General features: G+C 45.0%; 1 protein-coding gene across 2 annotated transcripts in view; it reads right to left on the reverse strand.

Annotated features, from left to right (window-relative positions):
• PLCB1 (phospholipase C beta 1) overlaps positions 1-12,158 on the reverse strand; it is a 621,942-nt gene extending 609,784 nt beyond the window's left edge. For both annotated transcript variants that reach the window (XM_040980971.1, XM_040980972.1), the window contains exon 1: positions 11,671-12,158. In XM_040980971.1, the coding sequence (XP_040836905.1) occupies positions 11,671-11,769 (99 nt within the window). In that variant the 5' untranslated portion in view covers positions 11,770-12,158. The remainder of the gene's footprint in view (positions 1-11,670) is intronic.
• Between the last annotated feature and the right edge of the window lie 6,646 nt (positions 12,159-18,804).

Below are 18,804 nucleotides of genomic sequence, written 5' to 3' on the forward strand. Positions count from 1 at the left end.
CATATTCCAAGGAAATATAAGCTGAAAAGGGAAATGCTGAAAATTCAATTTTCAAGTCCATACTCTATACAAAAATTCTCAACATTCTTCGATTACTGCTCTGTTCAAGAGCCTTTTCAGTTGCCGACAGTCACAGGTGTCCACCTTGAAATTGGAATACCACACGCATCTTACGTATATTTATACCTGCTATATGTACAAGGGTGCTGGAAACAGTGAAAATAATTAAAATTAAATTAAAACACTACTTTAAGTGTATCATGGCATGGGAGGTACAGGAAATGGTAGAAAATCTAGTATCATGTCATCAAGATATATTTAACAGTTTGATTGGGAATCCTTTTATTTGAAAGCACAGATGTATACTGCAACAAACCTTCACTTACACACTAGCTTGCATCATACAGTTCATCGATGAGAACAAGTGTGTATATTTGTTCACTACTATACTCATCATGTATTTTGGATGAGTGCTGCCTTGTATCTCAAAAAGCATGTTGTATTGATGCCTTTATTTGTTTTAAGCAATTTTTTGTTGTTTGACTTCTTGTATAAACCTTTGCTGAGTTTCCAAGTATTTGCATGTCTCCTGCAGTATTTTTACTTGCTGGACCCCAGTTTCATTCCACAGTGGTCTGAGTATAATTTCTATTTTTTTTTAATTTGCTGAGGCATGTTTGGTAGCCTATAATATGATCAATCCTGGAAAAGATTCTATGTATAGATGGAAAGGAACTGTATTCTGTCTTAAGATGAAAAGCTCTGTAAATATCGATTAACTCCACTTGTTTTATTGTCTGGGTGAGCTCTGTGCCACCCTTACTGAGTTTCTGTCTTGTCAATCTGTCCACTGAAGTTAGCTGGGTGTTCAAATCTCCCCTCCCACTATTACTGCATTGGGAGTCTATTTCTCACTTTAAATCCAGTAATCCCTGTTTCACGTAAGCAGGTGCCCTGGCTTTTGGTGCACATATATTTAATATATTTATCATCATGATTTCCTCTTGCTGAATGAGCCCCCTGTCGCACATCTTTGAGCAACATTTGCAGAGAAAACGTACTAGAGGCAAAGTCTACATTTTTTGCATTCTTTGAAAGCATTTCATTTTCAAATACAAAAGAAAGCTTTCTTTGGCATATCCCGAGCAGATAAGTTTTCCCTTTTAGGATCTGGACTATATCACTCCATTCTCTTCTGGCTGGTAAGGTTTTCTCTGAGAGGTCAGCTGCAATTCTGATTGGCTCGGGTTCCTCTACGAGTTAACTGGCTCTTCCACATGCACATGTAAGAGAGTACTTTAACAAGTACTTCTCCCTCCACAGTGATTTTAACATTCTCTTTCCAAGAATATGCATCTCAACAGTGATATAAATTTGTAACTCAATCAATATTAGAGAGCCAACAATGAAGAAAAACAAGCAATGTTCCCCAGGGATCCTTTAATTCTTGCATTAGGAACGAGCAGAGACCAGTATGGCAAATATACACACTGTGGTGAGGGGGCATTGCTAACCAAAAGGGGAAAAATTCCGAGGAGTCATAGAAAATCAGAAGTCACACCCATCAAACACGAGCAGCACAGTCTGATCATAAAATAAAACCACAGTAAGTTCCATGTTTAACCAGTATGTTAAATCAAGATTACTGAAGGAAAAAAACCTTCCAACTGCAGATGCGTCCAATCGGAAATGTCCCAAAATAAAGCAAAGCAAAGGAAGGAAGAAGGCTCAGAGTAGAGAACTGAAGAGTGTAGAAAGAAGCACCATTAAGATGTATAAATGGAACTAGCAAGGATGAAAATCCCTCATAATTGAGGGAAAAAAAATACAAGTCCTTCTTGCAACACTGTGTAATACTTTCAATATGGAATGAAAGCTCTAATAGCTGAACAACCCAGATGCTCAAATGCTTAGTGGGGGAACAAGAGATGAAAAAACTGGTCACTTTAGCAAGGGATAGCTCTGCTGGGTATAAAGTAGGTGTTAACTTGAGGAATGAGCACACACTTCTATGGCAATGAGTAATGTTGAACATTTTTCAGGCATTCAATATTACTGGCAAATACGTAACTATGTATTCAGGTGGATGCAAAACTGTGTGTGTGTGTTCACACGTGTGAATTGCATCGCTACACATTTCTTGAGAGGTGGGGAGCTATGAGAGCTGGGATAGAAGGGTGCAGCGTGAACTAGAAAGGTGACTGTAGGTTACACTCTCTGGGCGATGGGAAGACGAAGCAGGGAAGCCAGTCACAGAAGGCCCATACAGGACTCAGGGCAGGATGCTGGTACTGAGGCTGGATGCTTATTTCTAAAACCATATTGATTATGTTCTTAGGAGAGCTAGAACAGAAGTCACACAGACATTGTCACAAGGGGAGAGGAGGGTAGCAGGTAATAATTAAGCCATGATTTAATGATACCAGGAAGGTTGAATCTGTGTGTGTGTGTGTGTGTGTGTGTGTGTGTGTGTGTGTGTGTGTGTGTGCTGGGCCTAAATATCTGTTTTTAAACATATTTTACATTGACTGATCAAGAACATTGTAAGGTATATAAAGTATATAGCAGGGCTCAGCACAGTAGCCTAGCAGCTAAAGTCCTTGCCTTGCATGTGCCAGGATCCCATGTAGGTGCCAGTTCATGTTCTGGCAGCTCCGCTGCCCATCCAGATTCCTGCCTGTGGACTGGGAAAGCAGTGGAGGATGGCCCAAAGCCTTGAGACCCTGCACCCATGTGGGAGACCTGGAAGAAGCTCCTGGCTCCTGACTTGGGATCAGCTCAGCTCTGACTATTGCTGCCACTAGGGGAGTGAACCAGAGGACAGAAGATCTTTCTCTTTTCTTCTCCTTCTCTCTATAAATTTGACTTTCCAATTAAAATAAAGAAACCTTTAAAAATGAATAAGTAAAAATAGGTGTATAACACTCCCATACGTCAAAGCAGTAATGAAATTTTCCTGTATTTCCACATCCTGCATAAGATAGGCAAAAACAGTTATTCTGAAAAGAGTAACCAATCACAGACCCAAGCCTCATTGCATGAATCACCCAAAATCAGGGAGATGCTTTAAAATCAGTTTGCATTCATTGGAACTCAACTGATAAAGTTCTCTGTCACCAAAAGGGACATCATGGTGGATCAATTTTAAGACCTACTTTTTAAAATTAAGATTTTAGATCTAGTAAATTATGCATCCTTGAGCAAGTCCCTCATTCACTAACCTCAACTTACTTCTCTGTAAAATGGAGAACACTTGTGCTTTTTCCCACCACCCAAGATGTTTGAGAACTACATGGAGATGGACATAGAGCAATAATGAATATGTGTGCAAAAGGCTCACTCTCAGTATTAAATTCCAGAGGCAATATCACAGCAAACTCCCATTTTCCTTAAATGTAATATTAAAGGAGAAAATGACATAGTATGTTTAGATGATTACCGCCCATTAGGACTAAAAGTCATGAAATCCCAAAGCCATAAAAGGTTATATTGAGAAGGTTTTGCTGCATGAAATAGAAATCTTTTTTGGAATTTTGAACATTAAAGGACTTAATACAGATAATTAATCCCTTGATGAAATCACTGGAAGGGTTGGAGAAATGGGCTGTGGTTAGATTCTGTCCAAATGATCACAGACCACGGATGGGGAACAGCATTGTGGCTAACACACTCAGCAAGAAATTAAGAAGAAACAAATGGGACCCACAATGTGCCGACATGATTGAAGACAAGGGAAGAGAAAAGCAGAGAACAAGGAGTGGCCACTGTCAGCAATGCCTCTTGGGCACTGGGAATGATCACAGGGAAGACCCCGTCTTCAACCTTCCTCATACCCAGAAACAAACAAAAAGATGCCGCAGGGCAGCCACTGTCATATTCCTAACCTTCAAAGCACAGGTGTGTGCATCATCTATTTCGAGGAACTTAATTTGCAGCCAGAAATATTAGCCTCAAGGGAGTCTGGTAAATATAGACCTAAAGAGTCAGACTTTGTCACACACTATCCTACCGCAAGGATACCCAAACAGGCCGGTGGTGGGACGCAACCACCTCCAACTCAGCACCCCTGAGAAAGATGAGGGTCAGCGTCCTTGACTTTGTTCTCTGTCTACTAGACCAGCTATGCACTTGCCAATTCATATGGATATTTCTAACAAATAAGTAAAACTAACCTGCCAATATACATGTAATGGAAAAGCTGCAAAGTTTGATTTTTGTAATAAAACATCCCTTAACCGTTTAGATTGCAGTATTGACATCCACCAACACCAGTTTAGGTGGAAGTGTTTCCTTTGCCATAAATCTGCAGGGCAATAAAAGAAACGTGACGAACTACAAAGCTCGTGAAATGAAAAACAGATGTAGGATGTTATTAATTCCATTTTAATACAAAATGTTTCCTATGTTATAAAATAGTATATTCTCAACTATACATTATTATGTATAATTTAGTTCCTGGACAAGTGTAAATGCAATATCCACTAATAAACACATATATCCAGATATACAGAACATAAAAATTTTTTAATTCTGTAGTTGAAATTAATGCATAACGAATATTCTTCAAATCAAACATTAGACTTTAAAGAGAAAAACTAAAAAAATCTTCAGAGAATATAACAAATTTCACTTCATTTTTCACAAAAATTGATGGCTCTTTTAGTGCTATACATGTAAATGACCTCATTAGGATTTTCCTGGTTCCTTGACCTAATGATGCACAGGAGGACATGGTTCTTATTAGGGGATCAGACCTGGAATGGACATGGAAAGGATTACACGGAATAGATTGTAAAACCTGCCAGAGCATATGTAATTTACGACAGGATCTGAAAGGCCGCATAAGCCTAATATTAGCTCAAGCAACAGGAAAGCCAACATTTTCAATGACTGAGGATTTGCTCTTGAAGCGGAGACCTGGAGCATTAGCCAACAAGCCACAATCAACCCCATTCCATTTTCTGCTGGCACTTCTTGCTCATGATAACATGAAACAATTCTGATAAGGAACCATTTAACTACAGGTTACCAAGTTCAGTTTTAAAACGCAGAATGTTCTGTTCCATTTAAATATCACTACAGGTAAATATAATTTGAAGCTATTTATTGACAGGCAAGCCTGTTGAAGGGAAATATTCAGGATATGCTAATAGACAAAGCCAATTACCCCAATACACCACAGGTGGGAAATGTCAGCTTCGGGTGTTATGGAGCCAGAGGGGGAGATTGTTAGAACAGCACTGGAAGTGCACAAGGTATCCTTAGATTGTTTCCATTAAATCATGATTCTGGGGGCCAGCATTGTAACAGAAGCTTAAACTAGCCTCCCTTAATGGAGGTGCTGGTTCAAGTCCCCAATCCTTTGCTTCCAACTCAGTTCCTTGCTGATGTGCCTGGGAAAGCAGCAGAAGACAGTCCCAGCGCTTGGATCTACTGCCCAAACTGTAGGAGACCCTGATGGGTAGGCCCACTGCCAACTCTGGAGACAGACCCTTTGGAGGGCAAAGCAGAGGAATCGAGATCTCTGTCTCTTCCCCTCTCTGTAACTCTTTCAAAGATTAATTTATTTTGTTTACAATTTTTGTATTACTATTAGCATTTTATGTGACAGTTCCATGGGCCTTGGGATTTTCCTTACCCCAACCCCAAGACCCTTCCCCTGCACTGAGTTTCCCTATATTATTACTATGGTATAATTGTTCATAAACAGTCATATGTCCATCATTGCGGGCATGGACAATGGCAGAGAGTCCAGCATTGTATTGTCAAGATACAGTTAACAGTTTCACTGAGAGTCTATCTTTGGTCTGGAAGAAGAGATGCATACTGAATTTAATTTTTTAAAGCATTAATCTTACATTTTGATAAATTTCATCTCAACGTACTCTACATCAGAGTACTTGGGTTCAATTCCCAGCCCTGGATCCTTATTCCTGCTACCTTCCAATAAGGCCATTGATGATGGCTTCCGGGTTTCTGCCTCCCAAGTGGAGACCAAGATCACACTCCTGGCTCCCTGGTGCAAGGAGGCACAGCCCTGGCAGGAGCCAGCACCTGGTGAGTGACTTAGTAGTTGAGCATTCCCATATTCTCTTTCTCCCTTCCCCACTGCTCTTCCTCCTTCTCGCTTCCCTCCCCTTCCCACTTGCAAACAAACATTTTTAAGAAATACAATTAAAGTTAAAAAAAAAAACGAGTAACAACAAAATAAATTCAAGGCACAAAAAAGAAATTATGAGAGAAACCTATATACTGGCAACAGGAAGGTTGAAACCTGCTTTGCCTTGCCAATAACAGCCTGAAGGGACCACATTTCCTTGCTAAATTACTAGCTTTTAACCGTTTCATCCTTGAGGGCATTTATAGCACCTGCTGCACTTCCCAAACTTTCCCTCCAGACTGATAAAGGACTTAATAAAAGGCCCGTCACAACTGAAGATAAGTCACCTTTGCTGTTGTTCAAGAGACTCAACTCAGCAATAATAAAAATAATCTTGCTGAAGAGGTTTGACTTAGTTTTCAGTCAAAAATCAAAATAGCTGTCTTAGATTACAACCAGGTGAAACTAATCTCTAGCATGAGGCTAAGAACACGTGAGCACCTTGGAGCTGCTGGAGCTGGCTCCCGATTTTGTGCAGGTGATGTGGGAGGGCTCATGCGTGAAAGCCAACCCAGCTGCACCCATTTGTGTGATAGGGGTATGCAGTCACAACGTAACAAAAATTAACCATAGCTCACTTGGAAAAAGTAATATGCTTACAGTTAGCCTACAATAATAGCTGACTGTCAGTGAGAAATGCAGGGCTCATTCTGGACACATCTCAGAGGCTCTGGAAGAGGTACCTGCCACTCTTCCAAGTTGCAGGTGGCCCCTGCAGGAGACCCCAACCTAATTCCCTGACTCGGTTGGTTTCTTCCTCCCATACCTGTCACAAAATGAATGCTGCTGAATCCTCACCTCACAAGCCCTTCCTCTCAGCTCCCTTCCTTTCCAAGCCTTCAGTGTCATCATTTTGGAAGCTGGAAGTTGAGGCTGCATAATATGCAGAAGTTCTAACTAAGTCTGCGTGTAGGTTGCTGCTATACTGGTGGGGACAGAAGCGTTAATGCAAATCCAAACCCCTGAACTTGAGATCCCCTCGCAAACTTAGCGATTCTGACTGTTCACTAAGATGATGCTTCTAAGACAGGATATGAGATTACATAAACAGAATTTAAATAGAAATCTCGTGGACGATTAAGAAATTAAGAGCAAGCAAGTCCTACTTGAAATCACATACGTTTCCTCTGGAACAGCTGAAATTTCCCTACATACAGAACAAAAGAGTTATTTATAGCAAACTGATCACCTTGATAAAATTCATGGCCCTGTTACTATGCAGGTCAACAACTTTTTACAATACTTTTTTTGGGAGTTTCCTGTGCTTCAGGCACTACACATAAGCATTTGTTCATTCAACCTGAGGGGCTGTCCTGCAAGGCAGGAAATATCACCATCTACGCAAGTCAACAGAGAAACAGAGGCTGGAATGCACTAAGCCAATTGCCCACAGCAAGATCTGCATTTGGAAGAAAATGATGAAAAAAAAAAAAAAAAGAACAACAACAACAAAGGGAAGCCCTCTCATCTCCCAGAAACAAGGCACAGTTCTGAGTGTGAGGGCAAATCAGGGCTTACCGTGCCTGCCATGAAGCTGTCGGTTCCCCCTTCGTTCCTTCCATATCCTGTCCAATACAAAGCACAGCAAGGGCTGGAAGGGAGAGCAGCCAGTTGCACAATCTCCCCAGCTCCGCAGCTGAGACAAAGTAACTCCCTTCCACTGTCTGTTACACCAGAGTTTTCACAGAATGCCCAGAGCCCTTTACACCTGGGTCCCAGCACCAGCCTCTGATAACACATCAAAGCAAAACAAAAGCAAAGATTGAGCACAGTATCCTTTAATCTCATTAGGGAAATAGGTAGTCAAGACAGGTCATTCCTTTGTCTGGTTGAGAAGTTCAGGAGGAGAGTCTTACCCTGATATTCAGACCACCATGGATTCTGTGACTACTTTCAAACTACTTAAGAATTTCAAATCCTACTCACATGCCTGTTGACCCAGGGGACCCCAGACCTTCTCAGGATCAGACAGCAGTTTAGTGCCTTATCTGGTACAGAAGGGTGTCTCCAGGTCTCCACCTGCTGCCTGCGGGTGGTTTGTTAGAACTTTGTCAAAGTTCTCCAGAGACTTACCATGACCTTTATAGGTCACCAAAAGTTCACAGTGCTGCAGTGCAGGCTCTGGGCGGCACTCTGCACTCCAGATTGTTTTCAGGACAACAGGACCACTGGTGGTAGGGCTTAATCACTTAAGGAACCATCAATAAACTCTTCACAACCCCACATCACTCCCAACTCAACAGTGTTGAAGATCTATTTACTTTTATTGGAAAGGCACATTTACAGAGAGACAAAGATCTTCTATCCACTCCCTAAATGGCTGCAATGGTCAGAGCTAAGTTGAGCCATCCAGGAACTTCTTCCAGGTCTCCCATGTGGGTGCAGGGTCCCAAACCTTTGGGTCATCCTCCACTGCTTTCCTGGGTCACAAGCAAGGAGCTGGAAGGGAAGCGGAACAGCCAGGACAAAAAGGAGTGCCCAATACGGATTACCAGGGCTTGCAGGCAGAGGATTGGCCAACTGAGTTGTCACATCAGCCTCCCAACTTATCAGGTCTGAACTGCCTGTTACATGTCTTACTTTCTCATGGGACCCTGGAGACACTGGAGTTTTCCCGCTTCCTCTTCAGACCTTCCACCAACCAGGGCCCTGCGGTCTTTAACTAAGACCAGCTTATTGAGAAATTTTAAGCTGTTGCCAGTACTTACTTTTCCTCTAGACATGCATCCCTGAGGCAGGAAGAGGTAGCTATCTCTCAAAGTAGGTGCCAAAAGAAAACACAAAACCCCTGCTGTCACAGATCTCACATGCTGGGAGACAAACATGGCTCAACACATCAAACGAAAGAGGCTGGAAGTGCACGACACACAGAGTGAAACAGGTGGCCTCTCCGAGCCATCTTTCTTCCCTTTCCTTTTTGAACAACCGCACTAGAAGCAGGTGAAAATGAAACAGGAGAGTCTGAATCTGAGAGAGGCCTGGCTGAGCATCGGGGATACTTCATGATACAACTCAGACACACACCCGGGTAAGAAGCACTGTGTGTCCGCCCAGCTCTTCTGGCTGCTCCAGGAGACACGTGTGGGAGCTGCAGTGAGACCATCATTCTGCACAAGCAACAGCAAACGTTCAGAGAGGCCAAACGATTTGCCTCAAGTCACAGAGCTGACCTTCTAAGACAACCAGCAGGTAAAACCAGGCGGTTGGCTCAAGGCATGGTCGCATTGTCTTCAACACACACTCTCACTAAGGACACACTATTTAATAAAAAGGGGACCACTACCCTGAACTGACTTGATACCAGAGGGGCACACGGCAAACTGGGAAAGCATGGAGAGTAGCACAGGCTGGGCCCTTTCTACTCCACCAAACACTGGCCTGTGAGTCCATCCCATCCCAGGGCACCTGACTTCTGGGTTTGCACTTAAAAAAGACCTGCAAACATCGGGCTGGGGTGCTAGGAGCCAGCATTTTAGGACATCTGTCTTTCTTAAAACAGAAAAAAAAAAAAATAGCAGATCTGAGAGTGTGACTGGCATCTCCTTGCGGCCTGCCTCCTTCCGGTAGGGTATCTCCAGGCACTCGGAGCTGGCCGCAGGGCTAGGGAGAGTTGTCGCCCCCCTTCTCCTTCTCCAGGGCACCCAGGGCCTCTCCCCTCTCCCCTGTAACCTCACTTGGTCAGGGTCCTGAGCCATGCCTGCCTCATCCTAGAACCTTAGGTCTGTGACAGTGGCACTCAGGTCTACTTCATCCAACACCACCTCAGTCTGTAACCCAAGGGCAGCACGAACAGGCTTCCATAACTACACGAAATAAAAGCCCCCCTCCCCCCTCGGCTGGACATCCAAAAACGGGGCTCCCCTTTTAGACTTTCATTCCCAAAGTGGCACTGACCATTTTCTCCTCAATAAGAAATTACAGAGAATGTTGTAGGATTCTAAATAATTACTATAAAGAATCCAGGATGTGTAATAAACATCCCCTCCTTCCCCCATTTATTTTTTTGTAACATCTCTTTCTGCTATATCCCCTCTTTCCTCTCACTCTTGGTGAGTCCTTGTCACACGAGCTCCCTATGCAAACTTACGATGGACAAGCCTGTTTTATCAGCTGTTTAACCACATCTTCTTGCTGTATTTCCCTTGACACAAACAGAACAGTTAAACCTGTATCAGAACTTACTCCACTGTGGATTTTTATCACATTTACAGAAACATGCGGTCCGATGAGCCTGGGAAGGAACGGACAAAGGTGTGAAGCCTGGTAGACAAGGCGTTGTTTACAGCCCTGCCGGCAGCGTTTATTAACTGGCATGAGCTTTCAAGGAAGCCGTGGCTGACACGCCAAGTTCCATCGGCACTTCCAAGTGGACAAAATAGGCACACTCGGCTAAGTAATTGGATTCGCTACCTGGAATATTTAAATTGTTTTTAGACACTGGAAATTGGCTTAAGAGGATTAAAAATACCCTGAAGGATAACAGGCTGTAATTTACTAGGTAGAAAAACCCTTTCAGCAAGAACACCTCACTCTGCTGTAATTCTTTCTGATTTGGAGCCATATTAGTCATTTGGACCTAAATTTCTTTTCAGTTCTGGCACCTCGGGGCTACTGTGGCGGTCGTTCTTATGAAGCCTTCTGAATGACACCTGCATCCCTTGGTGACGCTCTCAGGCCAGTGCCTGTTGGAAGGCAAGAACAGGCCATCCAAAGTCCTAGGGTCTGGTGACCCCCGGGGCCTGAGGCAGCCTGCAGCCCACCTGCCAGAAGGTGCAGCTAAACCATGTGGTGAAGTGTTATGTGCCTGTGGCAAATGAACCAGTTCTCCCCAAACTCACCGTCTCAGCCTCCGGTCAGGCCCACGAGGCCATCCTGAACCCAGCAAGCCCCCTCTCCCTCTCCCAGCTTCTGCTCCCTGACCCCCCAGGTGTATTTTCCTCTGCCACTCCAGGCCCCTCATTCTGGAGCCAGGCGCTTAAGTTTGGCATCAGCGACCACCTGTCGGCTGGACCGCCGCATCCTCGGCCGCGTGGGTTCCCACGGAAAGGCTGGAGGATCAAGAGACATCTACACTCTGTGGACTCGAGGGCGGAACGTTTCTGAAATCCAGCCACACAGATACCAAAGGCTGCGACCGCAGGAGAGGGCGCGTCTTGTTCACACCCGGCGCTTTCCAGCTGGACCCAACTTCACACTCCTCACTTTGCAAACTCTGAGCACCAGGCAGCCGGCAAAGCCTGTCCTGTCCCGCTGGCCTGAGAGATTCGAGACCTTCCGCGGGTGCCTGCCAGCCTCAGCAAGGATGTCAGCTACTAAACACGGAGGACCGAGAAGCGCGCGCAAAGCTCCTGTCCCCCTGCCATCGCTTCCACAGATGCCAACCTGTGCGCCCCCAGGCCGTCCCTGCCCGCGCGCCCATTGCATAACGCGCCCCCTCGCCCCACCCCCACGCCACCCGCCCTGCCCGGTGCCCCGGCCCTCGTCCCAAGCCGGGCCGCCCCATTACTTACATCATCCCACTTGACGAATTTGATGCCTTTCTTGAGGCTCTCGGACACGCACACGGGCTTGAGTTGCAAGGCGTGCACTCCAGGTTGAGCCCCGGCCATCTGGGTTCATCGGGGCTCCGGGCGGCCCGGGCGAGCGCGGCAGGGAAGGGGCTCGGAGCGCGGGGCGCCGGGCGCGGGCTGCTTTTCTCGGTTCTGGAGCAGCTCGACTCCTCTCCCTCAGCCGGCCTCCCCGGGCCTCTTGGCCTCCGCACCACCCTCCGGCGCCGCTTCAGCAGGCGGGGCGCGCGGGGGCGCAGCGCCGGGCCATGCCCCGGGCGGGACACGGGGTCGGGAGCCCTGGGTGGATCCGAGCCTCACGAGGCAGGGAAGCCGAGCTGTGCGGCCGAGGTTGGCAGCCTCCGTTGGATCCTGCTCCGCCGCCGCCGCCGCCTCCTCAAAGCCTACCATTCAGCACATCGTCTATACACAGAGCGAGCGAGCGAGTGACACACGCTCGGCGCCCCCCCTCCTTTCTCCTTCCCCTCCTCCCTCCGCCTCCCGCCCCCCCTTTCTCCGCCACCCTTGCTCGAACGGTCCTTCCTTCCCCCCGCGGCTCCCAGCCCAACTTTGCGCGCTGGGTCAGGCGCCGGGAAGCGGGGACGCAGCGGCACCTCCCGGCTCCCCGGCCCCACTGCAGCCAACGCCTGCGCCTCCGCGCGCCCTCTGAGCATGCCCCGTGCCCGGGTCGCAGGGGTGCCAGGGAGGCCCGAGAACCGCGGGGACCTGGGTGAGGGGGAGTGGGGGTTCTGCGGCACTTGGCCCTGAAGTGGATGGGAAATGGGGACCCACAGCTTTTCTCTCTTCCTGGAGCCCTCCAGCGCCAGGCACAAACCAGCTTTTCGCAAAGAGAAGGGTTATTTAATAGCAGACCAGAGAACAGCTGAGAGGCGTGGAGCGTGAGCTGTTTGGAGAACCTGAGCGCACCTGAGGATTCGCAGCACGGTCCTGACGCTGGAGCAAACGGGACTTGAAATAAAAGAAGGCTTATTTCCCAAAGAGGAAAAAGCAGGTTCCTCGGACGCCCTCTCCCCCGCCCCCGATGTATGGAGAGGAAGATTGCGGTTGCACAGAGATTTGCTCATTTAGAAACACAGGTCCGGGGATTTTTTGTTGTTTCCCTCTTTCAACAAACATTCCCGGAGGAGGGTGGGGGGGAAGGGAAGCAGGGGAAGAAAATGGGTTAAAGTCTTGAGGGATAACACAGATGTTTGAGGAGCAACTAGAATGCTTACCTGCTGCTAGAGGAGCCGAACATGAGAAAGACACGTGGGAGAGCAGGTTCTCGGGAAGTAAAAGAGTTCCTTCTCAATCCCAAATGCCACGTCTAGGTTTTTTCCCAAGAGAAATAAAAACTTGTGCGCACAAAGGCATGCATGTTGAGCCCCGCAGGGAGAAACCGCAGAAGTCAACCTCCAGGTGAATGGACAAACATCCTGCGGTATGCCCAAATAATGGAATATTATTCCACAATGAAAAGGAGCGGCGGGCATGCCAGGTTACAGAAGGATCGAGCAGATTTTAAGAGTAGGAAAATAGGTCAGACACAGGAGGCTGTGTGCTGTGCCACTCCACTTGTAGCGATTCTGGAGCGGGCAAGCTATTCTAAATGGACAGAGTAAGAGAGGGATCCATAAAGGACTTTTTGGGAAGAAATGAAAGCTTACCACATGTTTCTAACTCGGGCAAACCTCAGAATTGGCTATCTAAAATGAGTGCCCTTTATTGTCACTACAGTATATCTCCAAGTTTTAAAAAATAAACAGCAAATGAAAAAATATTTTTATTTTTTCAAAAACACATGATTTTTTCGTAAGTTTTATTGTTCCCTGTTCACTGCCCCTAGTGTCCCCAGGGCAATGTTTATATTAAAAAAAATCAGCCAAAAGATTACCACATATCTGATGGAGACATTTGCTACTAAAATATTTCAATGCATTCAAAATATATGTGTTGCTCATCAACCATATACCAGGCCCTATTGTAGTCACCACAAATTGCTTGATGACCAAGGCCCCCAACTCTTGCTCTCTTTGGAGACAAATTGCTACAAGGAATTTCACTTTTGACTGGCTTATTTCTTTCTGTTGCCTAAACCAAAGCTGACTGTGGTGCCTCTGTGGTGCCTGCAGCTGGCGGCTGTGGCTTGCTAGTTACAAGGCACATGGAACACAGCAGTTCCATTCTTCCGCTGAGCTTCTTTGTTTTAGAGAACTCGACATTTGCTTCCAGGATTCCAGGTCTTCATGAAACTACCTTCACAGATGACTCTACCGGATCAACTAGCCCTGAGCGTCCCTTTCTTTAGTCTCTTTCTTACCTACTTTCATGAGCATTGGCCATCTAGGTTTTGCCTGTCAAAGTGGCTAGGGAGGCACAAGCAGGGTAGGGCTGTGCTCACTATAAAAGGGAATTTAGAGGGTGAGATGACAGATTGGCTTCTTGTCTCAATGCTGTCTATTCCTTTCCCCACCCTGTGCCACATGTTCTGCCTTGTGACCAGGTAATTTTCAATTAGGCACACCGTGGATTGTTGATGGTGAGCAATGTGCATTGCTTCGGCCAATGGGATGTGTGATGATGTCATCTAGGCAAAGCCTTGGGATGTGCTCAAGAGGTTAGGCCTGCCCTTTGGTTTTGTCATCATTGCCTCATAGAGGCCACAATCCAAGGAGACACGAGGCAGATCTAGGCCCAACCTGAGCCTTGGAACAAAGGCCAGGGGGCAATCATGTCGGACCTGCTGGAACCCAAACCTACAGATCCTGACCATGTCAATAAAGTGTCCTCGTTGAAAGCCCTTGAGTTGTGGTCATTTTTCATGTATGATCATGCTAAGTGAATGGCTGAGGATCTCACCAGGTGTTTTTGATCCTTCCCACCTGTTGCAGCGAATGTAAAAAAGAAAGGGAAGCTGCACAATTTTGAACAGCATTTGTCTCCAAGACAAACATGACATCATTTCTCTGCCAGCCAGGAGATGCATCCTGCTGCAAGAGAACTGCAGGATGAATTTCTCTAACACATAGGATGAGGCCTGGGGCAGCTTGGTTCAGCTCTCTCATTGTCCATACTTTTGGCTGACAACACAAGACAGAAATGTTTTTAAACTGTGGGGACTTCTGCCATTTGAAGAAGTAAGAACATCCAGAATCGTGTGAGCAAGGCCTGTGATCCGTCAACTTCAGTGCTCTGCTCTGTTTTGGGACAATAGGCAGGTCTGTGTTTTGTGAGAACACAAAATTACCGTCTGGAATGTCAGCTCCTGAGAACTGGCAAAGCTAAACTTTATTGAGATCTCACTGGAAGCCAGAGCAGTAATCTAAGCACTTGCCAGATACTCAGAAACACCCTTATAATTCAACTGCACTCTCCATTCTTTTTCCATAGGCAAATCTTGATTTAGTTCCGATGGCAGCTGTGAGTAGGGAAGATGACTTTTCCTCTTTGCAGGGAGTGAACTATGATTGATCTAAATCCATTGTAGTCATTTCATTCTCCCTTTGAGTCATGATGGCTTGGCAGTTACATAACAGGGGACCAGAGTAGAGAGATGCAGAGAGCCTAATCCTTCCTGAGACCCTTCACCTTTTGAACCATCTCTAGACATCCTGAAAATTAAATAAATGCCTTAGTGTTATTCTCAGATGATCTGATGGACATTGTTATTGTCATCCCCAGCTTATTTATTACAAAGCTGAAGTATAGAAAGAAAAATTATCCCCTCAAGATAATACAATCTGGAGCTGAGGATCTTGATTCTGAACCATCATTGAACGCACAACAGTTTCACCTTGCTTCTTAACCACAACGAAATATGCATGTTTCAAATTTTTCCAGAAAGTAAATCGTGACAGGTAGACCAGTCCCTTTTTTGTCCAGAGTTCACTTTAGATCTGCTAGAGTGGGAAGGACAGGTGTTCTGATTGGATGACACACACTTCCTGACAGCCGGTTCTACGGATGACTAGTGGTAAGTTGGCAAAGTGTCTGATTGCTTCTGAAATATGATAGCCTGATATGTAAATGAAGAACCACTAATAATGAAAACTGACTACATACCATGTTTTCTCCCAAAGAATCATACTACTATTTTGTTCATCTTCACATTAATTTTTTTTACATTTTTATTTTGAATTTTTGAATTATGTGGTACAATTTCATATAGACTGGTATTCCCCCCAAACTCCCACCCCCCCCCGACAGATTTTCCCCATTTGCTACAATAGCATAGTCCTTCTTAAGGAACCATAATCCCATCAATTTGTTATTTAAGTGTACCCCGACATTGTTGGTACAGACAATATCAAACAGTCCAGCATCCCATTGTCTACACATATCCAGCAGTTTCATTGGGAATCCATCTTTCGTCTGGAAGATGGATTCCCATCTTCACATTAATTCTACTGAGCTGCTATTGCCATTTCCACTTGATAGTTAAGGAAATTGAGTCAGAAAATGTGAAGATGATTGCCCAAAGATTTCCAGCTAGTAAGTGGAAAAACCATAACTCAAGAATAAGAAATGTGACCATAGAGTTAACCATCACACTAAGCTGTCTTGAATAGTCACTGTAAAGATCAAATGTAACCGTGTTATAGAAGTCCTGGCCACATGGTTGGTGTTGATAGGAGTTACACTTACACGTATTCCAGAACGGTACCCTATTGCTTTTATGTGCTCTAGATAACTCTTTCAAAGACAGCATCACCATCTGTGGCTGTGACTTAATCAACTTTTTTTGCTTGCATTAAACCTATAAAACTTCAATTATATCCATTTTCCTCTCTAATCTTCTAACATTTAAAAGCTCTTTTCCATCATGAATAAATGACCCCAGATTGCATATTAGCAATCACAGATCCTCCATTTTTTGATGTCAGAATAAATTGTATCAGCTATGTAATAGCCAATGTGGACTCCAGCAAATGGTCTTTAACATAGAAGATTCTCCCCTGGGGCCAGCTGCCACCACTCCTCCCATGACAGGCTGGGACAGAGCTGCCCACTACAGTGACCTGGGGACCCAGGGTGGAGCCTGGCCGAGCTCCTGAGGCCCTGGAGAGCTCTAGGGAAGAAGGCCGCTCTGATGACTGCTGCACCTGCCCAAGACTGCCGTATGCATAAGAAACACACTTACAGGAAGGATGAGCTAAGAACTAAATGTCATTGGCATCAAGATTATTGTTACATTTCGCATGAATGCAAGAGATAATTAGTCTTACACATCATGGATAGTAAATAATAAAATGCATCATTATGAAATTGCCAATATCTGACTCCATGAGTTTTGTTATCAAGTAAAATTCTTGAGATGGGCAGAGATCTAGAAAAAGATATCTTAACATTGTTACTAACACATGGAAAATAACTGCACTTCCCCCTTCTACAGACTCTCACTTAAACCCTTTCATGACAGTGCAATAGATTCCCCTAATTAATCTCGCACAAACGTAAACATCTTTCACATTGCCTTAGCTTTGCTACCCATACAGTGGAGTTTCTCTTTTTTCTTTTCTCCTTGAAAAACAAGGTCTGCTTTACCCCTCACAAACAAAGCCAAGACCTTTGTTGACATCTAGTCAATGGCCTTCAATATGATGTCAGAAAGGAATCTGGGATCTCAGGCCCAAAAGATACTTAAGGAAAAACACTTTGAGACAAATGCGAAATTCACAGAAAATGAAGGCACAAGGCTAGGGAGGACCGTAAAAGGATTCCACAGATGGACAGGGCTCACTCGCCTCCCACTTCCCTCCTGTCTGCCCATCTCTGAACCCTCACACTTGCTGACGGGAACACGCAAGCATCAACATGGCAGTCATTGATGTTCAAGATTGTCATCATCCCTGGTCTCATTCCTAGTCTCCTTCACTTCAAAAAAACCTGGCACGTTTAGGGGATCTCTATTCAGGCTCCAGATGTAGAAATCAAAATGCAAAGGAAATATCTTTATATTCTAACATGTTGTTTGGATGTTAGTGAATGGATTCACTTTTTTCTTTTTTTTTTTTTTAATTTGCCTTTGATTGGTTTGGGAGCAAAAATCTTTCACATTCCATCTCCCAAATTAAGCTGAAATGTATTCATTTACTTTTTTTCAGTGAGCAAAACAGAATTTATTAGAGAAACTTCCAAGAGGTGGTTTCAAGAGAGGAAAGACCCTAAGCTGAAGCTTAATTCTACATTTCTCTAATCCCCCTTATTCGAAGATCTCATTCGTCATTCTTGATACAATAACAGCCCTAAAGTATGGATTACCATCCTTTTGCATTTTTTTCCCCGGTTGGCAAACAACCTCATGGTTTGCATCAAAGTAGGATTTCCCTTTATTTCCACTCAAGCCATCTCATCCTAGGAAATGTTGGCCAATGCTTTGATAGTGTGACGTTGAAGCTATTCCTGGAGTTCACTTGAAAGCCCATGAACAAAGGCGACAGGCATTGTTGGAGACCACTAGCTGGCATCCAGTAACGTCCAGCTGGTTCCCAGTGTCCATTCTCCAACCATGCCTGGGTAGTAAGTCATGATTTACATTGAACTTGGCCATGTGTTTTGTTGACATTCCCTGCCTCTTCTTCCCTGTTGCCTGGAATGCCCCTTGCTAACTGAAGCTCCAGCCACCTGGTGGCTTTGAGAAGAAAACCCAGGAGCCAAAGACAAGGATTTAGATTGCGCAGCCAGCGTAACCAGCCACTTTGGATCACCTACATTTTAAATGATGGAGGGGAAATAAGTTTCTGTCCTGTTTAAACCCTAGTAATTTGTGGTATTGCCATCTTATGCAATCACAAGTAACCTTAATTGACTGAGCACTGGTAACTTCTGGCTCCACTGCTGTATCCCACATCTGTTTTCTGGTTGTCTTTTAACCCTCCATGCCATCAGGTTGGGAAATACGTCATTTGTTCCCCCACGTATTTCCCCTGAGATCTGTTCTTGAAGGAACTGCTGCTTCTCACTTATCCCGTGAAAATTTGCTATAACTTTGCCCATAATTCTCTGCGATAACGTAGAAACACTGGTTTTCACAGAAAAGAGGTATACGCAAAGGATTTGTCAGGGTAAGAAGTGAGCTAGCATACTGATATAGTCTGA

Source organism: Ochotona curzoniae, unplaced genomic scaffold, assembly GCF_017591425.1.
Source record: "Ochotona curzoniae isolate NIBS_2020 unplaced genomic scaffold, NIBS_Ocur_1.0 contig_3520, whole genome shotgun sequence".
Classification (NCBI taxonomy): Eukaryota; Metazoa; Chordata; class Mammalia; order Lagomorpha; family Ochotonidae; genus Ochotona; species Ochotona curzoniae.